Source organism: Protobothrops mucrosquamatus, unplaced genomic scaffold (genome assembly GCF_001527695.2).
Source record: "Protobothrops mucrosquamatus isolate PMUCROS unplaced genomic scaffold, P.Mucros_1.0 scaffold340, whole genome shotgun sequence".
NCBI lineage: Eukaryota > Metazoa > Chordata > Lepidosauria > Squamata > Viperidae > Protobothrops > Protobothrops mucrosquamatus.
The window spans coordinates 403423-419501 of record NW_015386677.1 but is presented as its reverse complement, the minus strand read 5'-3'; the positions used below and the strand labels follow the sequence as shown (position 1 = coordinate 419501).

The 16079-nt window shown below is 36.1% G+C and overlaps 1 protein-coding gene across 2 annotated transcripts; it reads left to right on the top strand.

Annotated features, from left to right (window-relative positions):
* Positions 1–925: 925 nt before the first annotated feature.
* Positions 926–14993, top strand: LIN7C (lin-7 homolog C, crumbs cell polarity complex component). 2 transcript variants are annotated; one of them, XM_015815382.1, is made up of 5 exons: positions 926–982; positions 8219–8337; positions 9810–9881; positions 11605–11814; positions 14479–14993. In XM_015815382.1, the coding sequence occupies exons 1-5, from the start codon at positions 946–948 to the stop codon at positions 14632–14634; spliced, it is 594 nt and encodes a 197-aa protein (XP_015670868.1). In that variant the 5' UTR covers positions 926–945; the 3' UTR covers positions 14635–14993. The 2 variants fall into 2 exon arrangements, with proteins under 2 accessions (XP_015670868.1, XP_015670869.1); XM_015815383.1 differs by lacking the exon at positions 14479–14993 and adding an exon at positions 13107–13264 and having other exon boundaries at positions 11605–11749.
* The last annotated feature ends 1086 nt before the right edge of the window (positions 14994–16079 follow it).

The window sequence follows — 16079 nt, the reverse complement described above, 5'->3', positions numbered from 1 at the left end:
TGAATGCTCCAACACTGGAAGTTTTTAAGAAGAGACTGGACAGCCATTTGTCTGAAATGGTGTAGGGTTCCTGCCTGGGCAGGGGGTTGGACTCGATGACCTCCAAGGTCCCTTCCAACTTTATTATTATTATTATTATTATTATTATTATTATTATTATTATTATTATTATTATTATTATTATTATTATTATTATTATGGCAACTCACTCAATTAACCAATGGAACAACCTGCCTCCAGAAGTGGTGAATGCTCCAACACTGGAAGTTTTTAAGAAGAGACTGGACAGCCATTTGTCCGAAATGGTGTAGGGTTCCTGCCTGGGGGTTGGACTCGATGACCTCCAAGGTCCCTTCCAACTTTATCATCATCATCATCATCATCATCATCATCATTATTATATTTATGAGTCACCAGGATCCTGGGAATCGCCTTTTGTAACCTGACAAGCAAGGTCAACGGAGAAGTCAGTTTTACTTAACAACTGGGCTACTAACTTAACTACTGCAGCGATTCACCTAACTGTGACAAGAAAGATCGTAATGCAGGACAAAACTCACTGAAGAAATGTTTTGCGTAACCACAGAACTTTTGGGCCCCATTGTGGCCGTTAAGTTTTTTCCCTTCCTTCAAATCAAGCTGCAGGAAATCTCTCGCGGTGATGCCGGCACAAGTTAAAATGACCCCAATTTCCCGGGCAAAGAGAGCGCGGCAGTTGGCGCCAAAGTTAGCCACGCTTTCGTTGCAAGAGGGACCGTCTCGAGGAACGCAGCGAAACCCGCACCCGAGCCTGCAGACAAAAGGGGAAGAGAACGCAGCAAGCGGCTCGAGCGTCCCACCGTTCTATTTACCTTGCCGGTCCCCGCGTCATTTAAACAGCAACGCCTCCCGTCGACGTCACTTCCGCCCGAGCAGCTGCGGGCAGGAGAGGAGGTGGAGGGGAAGATGGCGGCCTTGGGGGAGCCCGTGCGGCTGGAGCGAGGTGAGAAAGAGCGGCACCGCGATGAGTGGTTCCGGGAGTGGGCCGGACGGGTGGGGAATTTGAAGAACCGACTAAAAGGCTGTGGGTGTGTTGGTGTGTGTGTCTACGAAAGCGATTGTGTGCGGGGGGGGACTCTGAACTCCACCGTGCTTGGCAGGCACTAGAGATCCTGAGCGTGAAGGAGGAGGGGTGGCTTTCCAGATGCTGATAGGAATTACAGCCCGTATCAGCTCTCTCACCCGCGCAGAGTGGGAGTTGTAATCCAACAAATATCCGAAGGGTCGTGAGGTTGGCACTCTCGATGAAAGCTTGCGTTGTAAAAGAGGAGCCTCTTACCTTCGAATATCCCATCAATGATGGACCTAGGGGAGCTGTTTCATTTTATCTAAGGCCGTTGGGTATATAACGGGATTAACTTTAGTTATGGCATTACAGTAACTCCTTTTGGGTGTTTATAGAATCTAATGAGCTTGAATCAAAGGAGATGGGTTCACACAACGTTGCAGGCCACACACCCACATACAAAAAGCCAATGCTAAAAGTCAGATTTGACATGCTACGGCTAAGTCCCTGGCCAACCTTGTTTCAATTCAGAACTTAAGCATAAGTTTGGTTTGGTCTGGTGCATATATTGAAGGGAAGCTTTCAAGAAGAACCAGGTTGTAGACTAGGCTGAAAAATCAAAAATATTCAAATCTTGACAATAAACTGAGTTTAATCCATATAAAACTCTTTTGGTAGATGGTTTGTCAGCTAGATGAATATATTATGTTCTAGAAACCCGTTATGTGCTAGTAAGGGTAAAGCAATTAGAAAATATGGTTTGGAGGCACTTTTTGATCCATTCATAAAAACTCTTCAGCCAAGAAAAAAAATTGTTAACATGCAGGCTCCTCATTTTGTAGTTAGCCAAATTCATATGCATATATTTGGATAGTCAAATGAAGATCCTATTTCCTTCTATATTTTAAACATATCTTAGATTGAATAAGATGCAGATGTATTCTTAATCCCAAATTATGTGTTTATAACTACTATATGTAAAATTTAAAGGTAATGCATTTGTTGTAAATAGTGTATTGTAACATAATTTCTAAACATTTATCTGATGTGTGTTGCTAGAAGATAAAAGTTTTTTTTAAATTATTTCTTTCAAGGAGGAAAAGAGTTGGAAACCAGAAATGAAATATCTCCAGTCATTTCTGAAGTAACAATATGTATATGCATCCAAGTTGAACTAGAACATTTAATTTTACTTCAGTTAACATTTTTCCAATGTACATGGCTCACCAGTAAAATTCTGGGTGGCAAATTATATAAAAGTACCCTTATATTAAATGTCAAATTTATTAAAAACTAAGAAAACAATTTAGATCAAGGTCCCTGTAAAAAAAGTTGGTTCCCATGTATACATTCAAATGTAATAGCGCCAATGATTTAACATCCTGGCCCCAATGCCTGGGGCATTATTAGACTTTGCTCTGCATCTTTCCATCCAGTAAAAGCAAACCATTAAGTGAACTGCCAAGTAAGGATTAAAGAACAATATTAGATTATTTTCCTTTCAGATTTCTTTAGAAAAGCTTTGAATTAGGAAGCTTGTCCAAATTCACAATTTAGATAGTGTATCCTAATACAACTTTTTCATTGTTGGTACACTTCTGACTTTTTCCTAAGAAACTAAAAATAAATAGTCTTCCACCTTTTATCCTCATGGCAAAATATTTACAAAGTCAGATGTTCAAGACTAATCGGATCAAAATCTTATTCTAAACTTATCACTGAATGTACCTTTTAGTTCCAAAATGTTTCAAAATATCACAAATAAATAATGAAGCGTCTTAAATTGAAACTGATATGAAGGTCTTACTGTTTTCTGTTTTGCCTCTTCTGCAAGCTTTATGATTACAACATCTATCTTCCTAGAGCAGGGGTCTCCAACCCCCCCGGCCCATGGACCAGTTCCAGGCCATGGCATGCCAGCAACCGGTCTGCACAAACAAGCAAAGCCCATCCGGGAGATGCAGGCAGCACACAAAACCACACACCCTTCGATCTGCGGAAAAACCTCTCTCCACAGAACCGGTCCCTGGTGCCCAAAAGGTTGGGGACCTCTGTCCTAGAGGATTAGAACTCCCAACAAATCACAGGCTGAAAATGGCTCTGCAAAAAGCAGAACTAACATCCATGGTGGAATGAAGGATCAGGAGGTAGACCGGTTACTTGATAAGGAGAGAACTTGAGATTACTCACGAGGGCTCCTCACAAGGAGACTGCAAGATAGTGGTCTCCTGGCAGCTTTAGAGCTCTGAAGGCAAGGGAATAACCATGTTGCTCAGATCACAGCATCTTTGAAAGGACACTGAGTTTGCATACTTTCTAATCATTTTCCACAATTGCTTGTTAACTGCTTTGCACCTATTAGGAACCTTTGGATCAACAAGTTTTACAGTGCTATAAGAGTTTTCTTCAATCCTTAGCAAAATAAGTTTCAAATACAAGTTTAAATTAGGAAGTTATAAATGGACCAAGGATTCAGATGGACTTGAAATAAGATTTTGGACTTAATTATAAAGAAACTTTCCCATGGAAAAATGCTGTTGTTTTGACCCAAAGGTGCTCTTTCTAAAAGGCAACTGGACTTTCTTGTTTTTTTTTTCCTTTGAAAATATTTCACTTCTCATCCAAGAAACTTCTTCATTTCTTTTGAGAATCTCCAGAGAAGCTGTTGTTTTGAATTCTTTTATAAAAAATAAGATAAAGGCTTTAAAAATTGGACACTTTCTAGGCAACTAGAAAGAATTTAAAAAATTACAATTAAAGTAAAAGAACACTTAAACTCAACTTTCAAATACAGAATGAAGCAAAACATTTTAACATTAGACATACTGATGCACATTTTTGAACAATGGACCCAAAAGATCATTTTAATAATTTTATAGATGGATTGTGTTTAAAAGAGGTTATGGAAGAGGAACAGATTTTACCTGATAAGATCGAGACTAAGCTAAGGAGAATAAGACAAGAAAAACCTGCTGATGATGTTACCTAGTTTGGTAACGAAACATTCAGAAATTATATTGAAACAAGCTTGGAGAACAAACAACAGCCAAAATCGAAAACCCGAGCTACAAGTATTTTCTATTATTTTAAGATCAAGACTAATTTGAAAGTGGATTTAAAAATGACAAGCTACAATAGCATGGAAATAGATGTTACAGTGTATATACAAAAGAAGCTGGCTGATTTCTTAATAATTAAAAGGATATAAAATAACAAACTAACAGAGTGACCTGGATAACTTTCCTCTATTGGATTTAAAAAGGCTTGTAAACGGTTTGAAGAATTTTGTGAAAAGGCACCAAAAAAAAGGGGGGGGGAAATGTAAACTTCCCAATATAATCACAATCTGTCACTAAAGATTGACTATCTAAATAAAAACTTGCACATTTCCTTAACTTTCTATTTGTGCAAAATTCAAAGAAATCTATAAATAACCACTGTTCCTAATGTTATATGTAACCATTTTCAGAAGTTTTTAAGTGTGCCAGTTTTTAAGTCATAATTTTAATAGAAAAGCATTTGCAAGTGGTTAAGAAGCTTGGTTACTCTGATTATATCTTATGAAATGTTTATCAGTAGCTGTCAGTACATTTAGAGAACTAGGACTGTCACAGCTTTTGAGATTATAGAAGTCTTATAGTGGCTTATTGTAATTATATTTATTCTGGACAGTATTTTATCATTTGCTTTTCAGTCACTCAGGACAAATTAAACAAGAATATGATGCTTGGACTCAGCTGTTGGGCCTGCCCTGTGTCATGTGAACCCTCTATGTTTTGATTTCTAATCTTCAAAGACTGATGTGGAAAATATTGGTTTTGCTCAGCTGTTTTGATGGTTAGCAAAGTTAATGATTTCCATACCCAGTAATTAAACTTCTGGCAGTTGCTTGCAAAACATTTTATGCCAGGAAACAGAGAGCCTTATTATATTAAAATCCTTTTGCCACTTCAGTTTTTGCTAAAGACCTAAAGATCTTGAAATGTGAGACATGATAAACCCTGGCATATATTGTACTATAGGTAGTCCTCAACGTACGACCACAGTTGAGCCCAAAATTTATGTTGCTAAGTGAAACATTTGTTGAGTGAGTTTTGCCCCATTTTTACGACCTTTCCTGCCACAGTTGTTAAGTGAATCACTGCAGTTAAGTTAGCAACACAGTTGTTAAGTGAATCTGGCTTCCCCACTGAACTTTGCTTCTCAGAAGGTTGCAAAAGTTACATGATCCTGGGATACTGCAACCGTCATAAATACGAACCAGTTGCCAGGCATCCAAATTTTGATCACATGACCATGTGGATGCTGTAGGGTCATAAGTGTGGAAAACAGTCATAAGTCACTTTTTTCAGTGTCGTAACAGTCACTAAATGAACTGTTGTAAGTTGAGAACTATAATTCTTTAAGGTATTAACTTAAACGTGAATTGAGTAACATTTATTTAGAGCCGCAATCATCCTGGGTTTTTGTTTTTTTTAATAAAAAAAAGTTGCGCAAAGGAGAACCATTTGGCTTAAAAATAAACCTGAAAAAGAGCCAGGTTGTGTTTAATAAATTCACCAAAGAAAGAAAAATATATATATCTGGAGAAGAACTAGATGTAGTAGACCACTACATATACCTTGGCCAATGGATCTCAGTGGAAATTGATACAATAAAGGAAATTGAATGGCGTGTTAAATGTGGTTGGCAGGTATTTGGCAAGCTACAGTAAGTGTAATTTTCAAGAACAACCTCCCCCTATGCCTGAAAAGTTTTTGATCAGTGTGTGCTATGTGTTATAACATATGCTGGTGAAACATGGACACTAACCTCAGAATCGATACAAAAGCTACGAGTGGCGCAAAGAGCCATGGAAAGATAAATGCTCGACATTGCAAGACAAGATAGAAAGACCTGCACATGGATTAGAGAGCAAACGAAAGTACACGATATCATCAAGAGAGTAAAAGGACTGAAATGGAAATGGGCTGGTCACATAGCAAGAAGAACTGTTGGCAGGTGGACCAAGGCAGCCATTGAATGGATCCCACTTGATAAAAGGCGTCCACAAAAGAGACCCTAAAACAGGATCAATTGCCGGAGCTGGGGTGGACGTGGCTTCCGCCTGACCCATCCGGCCAGCGGATCGGCAGTTTGACACCCCTGGCCTACAGATTTATCCACTAGAAATTATCCATCTTATTTAACCAGTTCACAATAAATATAAAAGCTATGAGTGGCGCAAAAAGCCATGGAAAGACACATGCTCGGCATTACAAGACAAGATAGAAAGACCCGCACATGGATTAGAGAACAAACAAAAGTATACAATATCATCAAGAGAGTAAAAGAATTGAATTGGAAATGGGCTGGTCACACAGCAAGAAGAACTGATGGCAGGTGGACCAAGGCAGTCATAGAATGGATCCCACTTGATAAAAACATCCATTAAAGACCTAAAACAAGATGGATTGTTGACATCAGCAAGTATTGCAGGCCCAATTGGCAAAAGAAAGCTCAAGACTGGAAACATGCGGAAGAGGCCTTCATCCTGCAGTGGATAGACAATGGCTAAAATGATGATGATAATCATTCTGGCTTGGATCATGAACTGAAATTGTACATTATTTTTTTACTGAAGAAGGGAAAATATTTTTTGAGCAAGTACATTTACAAGTTATTTACTATAATTAGAATTAGAAAATGGTAGAAAGATTACTTATCCAATGTTGCTGAACTCCATTTCCTCAGCCTATAAAACTTTTAGTGGCCACTGTGGTCATTAATTTTAGTGGTTACTCTGTTTTAAATCAAATAATTGATCCCAGAGGCCTTTAGGAATTGCAAAAATGGTTTAGCAACCAAAGGCAGGATATTACTTACCCATTCCTGCTCTAAAACAAAGCTTGTCATAATGAATAGAATCAAGAATTTATACAGCAACAATTAGGTGGTGTTTGACAATGATGAAATTCTGTCAGATAAAATGTATTTTACCATCAGTATTCGTTTTTAATTTTGTTAATTATGTTGCAGCAAATATAGTGGGTACTATCTTTACCAGAGGCTTCTGATTTTAAGATAGTTCTATTATAGGAATTATCTTAATTCATGTAGAAAATACATTTTTGTTCTCCCTATGCTTCAATAAGATGTACATTAATTGTATCTATATTTTGTTTATCAGAGATCATTCACACTTTTTAAAACATGGGATATTTATTTAGAACAAATTCTCTTTCCAATTTGTATTTCTTAGAAAGACATTTTGCACACCTTTTTCTGCATTATTTTGGATTTTTCTCCAAATGGAGTATAAGCTACCAAGCCACATTATTTAAATTTGTGACTATTGGGCACAGCTAGGATAAAATTTATATTTGGGATAAAGTGGTGTCTTTTCCTTCACGACCGTATTAAAAAAAAAACGAAATAAAATTTGAATGGCTGAAAGATCAGCCGTGAAGAATTTCCAATAGCTTACCTCATCTTTCTTTTGCTGTTTTGAGAATAGACTGGATTTAAGAAATTCAAAAAAAAGTTACAGCTGTTTAAAGTATAGATACGTTCAAACAAGCTGAAATATTTTACACAAAGATAGGATATCATCTTCAATTAAAGGAATATTGTGCACTTTTATGTTTGGAATGCAATCCTATCTTGAATGCTCAAATCAAGTGGAAGATTAATAAGAATGTTTGGATAGTATTATTGCATTATGGATCTGAATTCCAAAGAAATATATATTGAATGCTCATGATTATTTATCTTTATTATAAACACTCAACTCTTAATGGATACTGAGTGGTGTACAAAAACAAAAAAATCCATAAAAACACATAAAGCCTGTTAACTTGCTGCAGCTTTTTCAAAACTTAGTTATGAAAATAATGAACAGGATAATATGATAGGGAGATCCCTTATGAGATATTATAGAAATTGTGAAAGTTGATAGATATATTCACATCTTGGGGAGAAAAACCATTCAGAAAAATAGTTGGCTAGGCGTTGTTTAAAACTCATTAATTTGAAAATGGGAAATACAGAAGCTGCTTTGTAAAGGGAAGATCTGAATATAATTGAAATGGTTTGTTGCTGAATAGCATATTTTTGGCAGGCATGTCAAGACATCAGAAATTTTACTTGTGTAAAATTCAGTAGCTCACATCGTTTTGTTATATCTTCCTCCAGATATTTGCCGAGCTATTGAGTTGCTGGAAAAGTTGCAAAGGAGTGGCGAGGTACCCCCTCAAAAATTGCAGGCTTTACAAAGGGTCCTTCAAAGTGAATTTTGTAATGCAGTAAGGGAGGTAAGTTTATTTTTGAAATGCATATACTGGTAGTCCTTGACCTGTGACCCTAAGGGAGCCTGCCCATTACCTTTGCAAGTGGTGACAATTGATTGCAATGTGTGGGTCATGGGTGGGGGAGGCCCTGGGAGCCTTCCATCTAGCTGGGTCCATAAAGCATTGCAAGCAAAAAACCTGGCTAGTGGGGGAAAGAGCTCAGCTAGGGAGGAGTGCTGCATTCCAGCTGCTGTGCATGGCCAGTTTGTGGGCTGGGCCTCTGCCACAATCAGCTGCCCATTGGGAGACTACAAAACTCTCCTGGGTTTTACTAGCCTTTGGGAAGCCAGCAACTCCAGGACCAACTCTAAAACCTTTCCTTTGCTTATCCCATTCCCTCCCCCAGAAACTTACATTTCTTCAATAAAAAGTTGGGAGGGACAGACTTGTTTATTCCCTTCCCCCCCAAAAAAAATTAGTTGCTGAAATTAAAATCTCCACCTCTTCCGTCCAGTCACTACCCTTTTAAAAAAAAAACCTCATTTGTTAAATGTATTTTATTTAAGGAAGTGAGACAGCAAAAAGCTTTCCAAAGCTTTCCAAGCTTTGGAAAGCTTTTTGCTGTCTGTCTGATTCCCTTTAGGACCCAGTTTCTGCCATGGCCATTTGCTACACGTTTGTGCTTTTGACACTTTTGCTTTGGGGCTGAACTTTTTCTTCAGCTCCTCCACTCATGCTGCAGAAAGATTTTTTTTTTTGCTTGCTTGCTTACTTCCTTTCCTCTACTCTTCAGCCTGGAATGAAGGTAAGTAGCCTACAGATTTTGTCACCATCTTTCCAGGCATGCAGTAAATTTAGCAAATGAGCTTTTAAATGGGATAAAGATTGGAGGGCCTGAAGCTGTTGCCCTTGAATTCAGGCAGCTGGTTTCCCAAAGGCTAACAAAGAGTCAAAGAAGTTTGGGGTCTTCTGATATCCAGCTGGTCAGGGCAGAAAAATCTGAAAGCAGCCATTTCCACAAGGAATTGTTGGATCACTGAAAATAGTGGCTGCTTCCAGGAGCCACGGGGAGCAAGCCCAAGGGGTTTGCGGGGTTCCATCAGGCTGAGAGGGGGGGAGGCAGAGGGGGGATTGCAGCGTCCCATGGTCAGCCGTAACAGTGAATGATCATAGGGGTGCTGCAGCCATTGTAATTTTAAAACAAGACCATATGTAGTTTTGGTGGGATCTAGATTTTGATTGATCGTTAAGTGACCTGTCGCATCTCAAGGATTACCTATATTAGATGGCAAAATACAAATTCCCCACTTAAAACGTTATGAGCAGGATGTATATCTGTTAGAAGCAAAGAGCTAGAACACCTAATGTCAGGATTCATTTGGATTTTTAAAATAATATAATTTCACAGTCTGCATATATTCTTAATGATCCCTACCTAGTTAAAACAGATATTAATATTTTTATTTATTTTTATTTTATTTATTTATTTTCTAAAGGTATATGAACATGTGTATGAGACTGTGGACATCAGCAGTAGCCCAGAAGTGAGAGCTAATGCTACAGCAAAGGTAAGAGACCTACTAATTGTGCCAACAAATGGAAAAAAGTACTTAAGAGTGGACTCTTTCTAGCAAGTCCTAATTAAGTTATTAAACTATGAATATATCCCAGTGAATAATAGTTTCAGTATATGGGTGCTGCTACTATTGAACTGTCCTTTTTAAATTTTCCCCAAATAATGAACTGTAATAGTTAATATTTACTAATCCATTTACATAAGGGTGCTACATGCCTGATACTTTCTAATTCACATTCCTGCTGGATTGGTACTTTTTGTGCATATCACACAGGTAGTCCTCATTTAATGAATGCAGGTAGTCCTCATTTAATGATCACAATTGAGATCTGCAAGGCCATTGCTAAGCAAAGCAGTTGCTAAGTGGGAAATCACATATCTGTAACTGCTTTCTGGCTCCAAACTTCCAAGACTAATCAGTTTCATATCTTTGGCTTTTGTTTTCCTCGTAACCATTCCTCCATCCTTTTGAATGCTTACCCTGGTGCTGGGATAATATACAGGAAGGAAATTAACATTTGTATTGACATTCATTGGGGAGGAAGAGATTACAAGAAAGTATATAGGCATATAGTGGGGATTACATATTGAAAGCAATATGTTGGGGCTGGTAGCTACATGTGTGTGCTACACAAACAGCCTTGGGTAGTCCCCATTGTGTTTTTCTTTACTCTTGTAATCAGTTCATCTCCAATTTCTCCGCTCTGCGAGGGAAGAGAACCACCCCCCCCAGAAATACAATGAGGAATATATTGGGCTGTTACAGTATGCTTTCAGCTGCTGGCACCAGCACATTGCTTTCCATATGTGTTCCCCATTGTGTACCTGCTTACTGCCTTGTAATCCCTTCCTCTTCAATTTCTTTTTCTGCAAGGGGAAAAAAACACAATAGCTTAGTTGCAGGACATCGTGTACTGGCTGTAATAGTAATTACATGATTGAGGGATGCTGGGAAGGTTATAAATGCAGGCCTTAGTCATAAAAAAAAATTTTTCAGCACTTGGTAACTTCAAAGTGGTCGGTGAGCAGTCAGTAATTGACGACTACCTGTAGCAGGAATCTGATCTTTCTATCCTGAAGGGCAGAGTAGAATGAAAGATACGGTCTGGCTTTGGAACATTTGTTGTTAATCCACTTGTGCCTGTTTCTTATTAAACATCTTGTACTTTGTTCCAAAATAAGTTAAAATATATCACATTGTATTTGTTATAAAGAATGTGCTTGTGTAATAAACTATAGCACTTCAAAAAGTGCAAGTAGACCCAAGTGTTCTCATTCATGTATTTATTATTTATGTATTAAACTTATATACCACCCATCTTGCCTAGAGGTGACTTTAGGTGGCTTACAGGCAAAAAAAACCCCACCCCAAGATAAAACATTAAAACAATGTTTAAAACGTTCAAAGTAATATTAACATTAAAATTGACTTAAAAATTAAGATGGCAAGGGAGGGAACAAGATGCATAATGGGGAGGAGGTGGGATTATGAAACACCTTCACTGCATGCTTTTTAACAAAATATAGTAAATGAATTATTTGACAGTTTGTGTGAATATGTTTAACTGATTTGTACTTTCCTCAGAATGCAGTCCTTAGGCTTGAGCACATTCATGCATTTTGACCAATTTCAGTTTCAAGAAACATTGAAATGATGCTAGAATGAATACATCCAATGAACTGGAGGTTAAACTGGAGGTTTCTGGATTTTATAGGCTACTGTTGCTGCTTTTGCCGCCAGTGAAGGTCATTCACATCCCAGAGTCGTCGAACTTCCCAAAACAGACGAAGGGCTTGGATTCAACATCATGGGTGGCAAGGAGCAAAATTCTCCAATCTATATATCCCGAATTATCCCAGGTGGTATTGCTGATAGACACGGGGGATTGAAGCGTGGAGACCAACTTCTTTCTGTAAACGGAGTGGTAGGGATGGAATTCAATTTCCGCTTGTAGTAGCTAAGTGTGACCGCTTGAGGGCATTAAGAGGATATGAACTATTTGACGGTGGTTGTAGTTTGCAATTGAAATGCTCAGGGGGAAATATAACTGTATTTGAGAAATTTTATAAATTTGTTAGTTCAAAATGGACATTTCATGAAGTAACATTTAAACTTAAAAATAAGACATTGAGTACGTACTTTAAAAAAATAACTATGGTTTTATTAGAATAACATTAAGAAATCCACCATTATCCTTAAAATGAAGGAGCTGAAATGTTTGGCTGCTTTATCCTAGCTATATTGAGTTTTATCATTAAGATCCAGTATTTTCTTTTAGTCTAATTTACCTCCCAGAATGTCCTTTTAGATAAAATTGAGTCAGGCATGTTTTAAAAATTCAGTCTTTAATTACAAATTTGATTGTCATTTAGATTTATGTACAAGCTAAACAAGTGTGCTAATTGCAAGTTATCCATATGCTTTTATATTTCCCAATTCATTTATTGATGCTATATATCAAAATGTCAGAATATTGATATAACGTATATGTAGTAATATTTAAATACTATGCTTATATATAGGACTCTAATTTTTATTACATAAACAAAAAAGAAACCTAAATCAGTGAAAAAAACTGATTTTACTATCCCTAATTAAAAAGGTTTAGCTGTTCTCTGCACAATTAAATCAGACTGCTGATCTACATTATTGTTGTCTATATATCAATTGATCCATTTTAGCTAATCAAACCAGACCTTCACATTGATACTCAGTTGATTAGAATGTTTTTCCAGATGCTTACAATCCCTGCTGCCTTTTCTGTTTTGGTTCCATTTGTAATTTGACTTTAACAGACAAGCTGCTTCTATACTGATGAAGCAGTGAAGTTATGAAATATTGTGGGGAAGTAGATTAATCTAAACCATCTTTAGGATTGTAAAGAATTGTCTTGCATTTAATTAGTTTCTATTGTACATAGTGCATCAAAAGTTAGGCATCACTGGTCAAATTTTAAGCTTTCAAAGAACAAAAGTTGACAACCTTCTGCATAGTACAAGCATGACATGATTTAGAAGTGGGTGTATATGTAACAATTTATATGCAAAATATGGAATGTGTGAATATGGCAGGTGCAGAACTATGGACACCCTTTTAATCAATACTTTGTAACCTCTCCTTTTGCAAAACTTGTAACTTTTCAAATATTTAAAGTAGCCAGCTATGAGAATCTTTCTGTATTTGCTTTTGGATTTTCTTTTTCACCCTTCCTTGCAGGACTCAGAATATCAACTTCATATCTGATTTGGAGATATTTTTTTTACATTGTTGTCTTGCTAAAATTGAAACATTTCACTTACTGTGAGGAGATGCTACTAGAACAAATTTACTTAAATTTACTTACGGTAACTATATTTACTTAAAACAAATTTATATAGTTGCTCATCTCATACACATGACTGTAGGCTGCTAACAAAACAAAATTTAAAAAATAACATCTGCAATTAAAAACATAAATAACATAAATAGCAACCAATAATAATGCAATGCCTCACAGTCAATATAACCAAAAACTATCAGGGTCTTAAACTTGATGGAAAAGTCAAGTTTCTAATGCCTAGTGAAAGGGTCAGCAGGATTGGGTTGTTATGTAATTAAATCTATTCTTTTATTGGCACAATATTTTCTAGCCAATAGAAGAAAATATTATCTATGTCACTGGCTGCCACACAGCCTCTAAAGCAGAGTAGAACTCCTTCTGTGATTGATGATTGGCAAGAATGATCTCTATTTTCAATTATCCCAAAAGACGTTTAGAATCGTGTGTGGTCTTGAAAGCAGACAGGAGAATCCCACTCTAAAAGGTTAAAAAGTATATTTGCTTACCTGTAGAATTGTCGTTACCTGGTTATTACAGGCAAAGGCTGAATCAATCAATTATTAGATATTAACAATTTTTCTCTTTTTTAAAAAAAAAGTATAACTGAAACAACTGGGTTTTCAAACTTCTATACCTGCTATATTATTATTTTCTTAAACTTTTGTATGCAACTGTAGAAAGCTTATTTATGAAAGATGATTGTCTCTCACTATATTATCTATGCTTCTAAATCCAAAATTCAGCTTTTTTACTTATAAAAATTTTGCTTCACATATATTTTAGTTTGATTTTTTATAAAATTTACTTTTCTGATTCCACTTGTAAATTAACGCTAAGTTTTGAGTTGTTTCTTTTTCTGTGATACATCAGTAGTTAAGAATGAGAATATTAATTGTTTCACAATTACAATTTATAATTTTCATTTTCAATTACAATATGGGTACTTTAATAGAATTTGAAAATGACGCATTGGGTAGAAAGATAGGCACATCCCTGTCTCTTAAAGGAAATAGCAATGGTGTGCTTCTAAGGAAATGAATGCAATCACACGGGCTGCGATGATGATGAAAAAACATTGTGTGGGCTACTTAATAACATCAGGACTCAGCGTTTGAAAAACACTGTTTTAATTTGGAATGGTTTGGAATAGACAATGTATGATAAAGGAAACATAAATCTTATATTATAAATAACGGTCTTGAATCTTGGAATGCTTGTTGAACACATACTAATGAAATATATAACATATATATGTCATTTTTTTCCCAGAGTGTTGAAGGGGAGCACCATGAAAAAGCTGTAGAATTGCTCAAAGCAGCTCAAGGAAAAGTTAAGTTGGTTGTACGCTATACACCCAAAGTCCTGGAAGAGATGGAATCACGATTTGAAAAAATGAGATCAGCAAAACGCAGGCAACAGAATTAATGCTGAATTACATCCAGTATTATAGGAATACTGACAGCCTACAGTAGATTTTTTTCTGGCTCTTCTGCACATCTACTTTATAGGGTGTTACAGAATTCATATTTGGAAATGGGGCAAGGATTTTCCTTCTTCTTCAGCTGGATAATATCTAACAGACTCAGATGGATGCAACTCTGCATATAATTCAAGGAAAAGTATGATATTTGTTCTATTCGTGGAAACATTTTTTAGTTAAATACGTTCATTTTATTAACATGTTGGTCTTTTACAAATCCCTTGAATATTCTAATGTTTTCAGAGGAAAAGTTTACATAAACATTTATAACTATGTGATTTTACAAATACTTCTTTAAAATTCAAACCTGTACTTATAAAAACAAATTTGTAAATTAATTAAGCATACTTTAATAAGCTAGTTTCAGCATTTGTATCATTGTTTTTCTAGTAATTTTTTTATTTGGCTTTATTTAAAAGATAAAATCTTTATTTTGAGTAAAAGATATAATACAGGTCTTGGCACGAAAATGTGTCATCTTCATGCAAAAAGTCATAATTGTATGGTTAAGTACAATTTGTATTTTTGATGAACAAGTTTTTATGCATGTTCCTGGTCATAATTTTATATTGTTATTGACAATTTTGACACCTAATCTTGTTTTATGAATATTTTGCAACAGGTGATCTCTTATTTAAAACTTCAGTGCTTAACATCCTAAAATCTAGCAGTAAGCATTCCAATAATTTATACCTTTGTATTGATTTCTAAAGATTTACCAAAATTGCAGAGCTTTGTACTTCTATTGAGGAGGGTTATATTTACATGCAGTGCAGAAAAATTAAGTTTTCTCTTGTAATTCAGTTATCTAAATATAGTTTACCAGTGCTATTCTTGGAAGACAAAACAGTTTGTGCTTCTGATAATTATGATAACTATATATTATCATCACTGTTGGATGTACCTTACCTCTAAGTGCTATAGAACATGATCTTTGGCTAGGGAGCACAATCAGGAAAGTGATACTGTACTGATGTCCTGTTTGTAGACTTTCCATAATTATCAAGATGGTCAGTGTGGGAAGGAATACTGAATTTTCTCAATTCTATCAGGGTAGTTTTTCACTGAAAAAAATGTTAAAGATCCACTTCAGGAATGATTCTGAATTATTTTCTAAAGTTTTCTACAACATACAGAGTTCAATCATTATGCTCTTTGCTGATTCCAGAGTGCAGCTAAAAAAACCTAAGAAATGCTATGATTTTTTTAAAAGAAAAGTGTTAACATTGGAAAGATACTCCTCTGGAGGAAAAGATAACACTTAAAGATTGTGTAAAACTGTTGGTGTGATTCTAGACTAAATAATACTGATCTAACAGGGTTTGTTTTTTTCCTCTAGGTAACTTTTCTGCTTTCACAGCCTTTAGTAGAAACGTTTTTCTGTGATCTG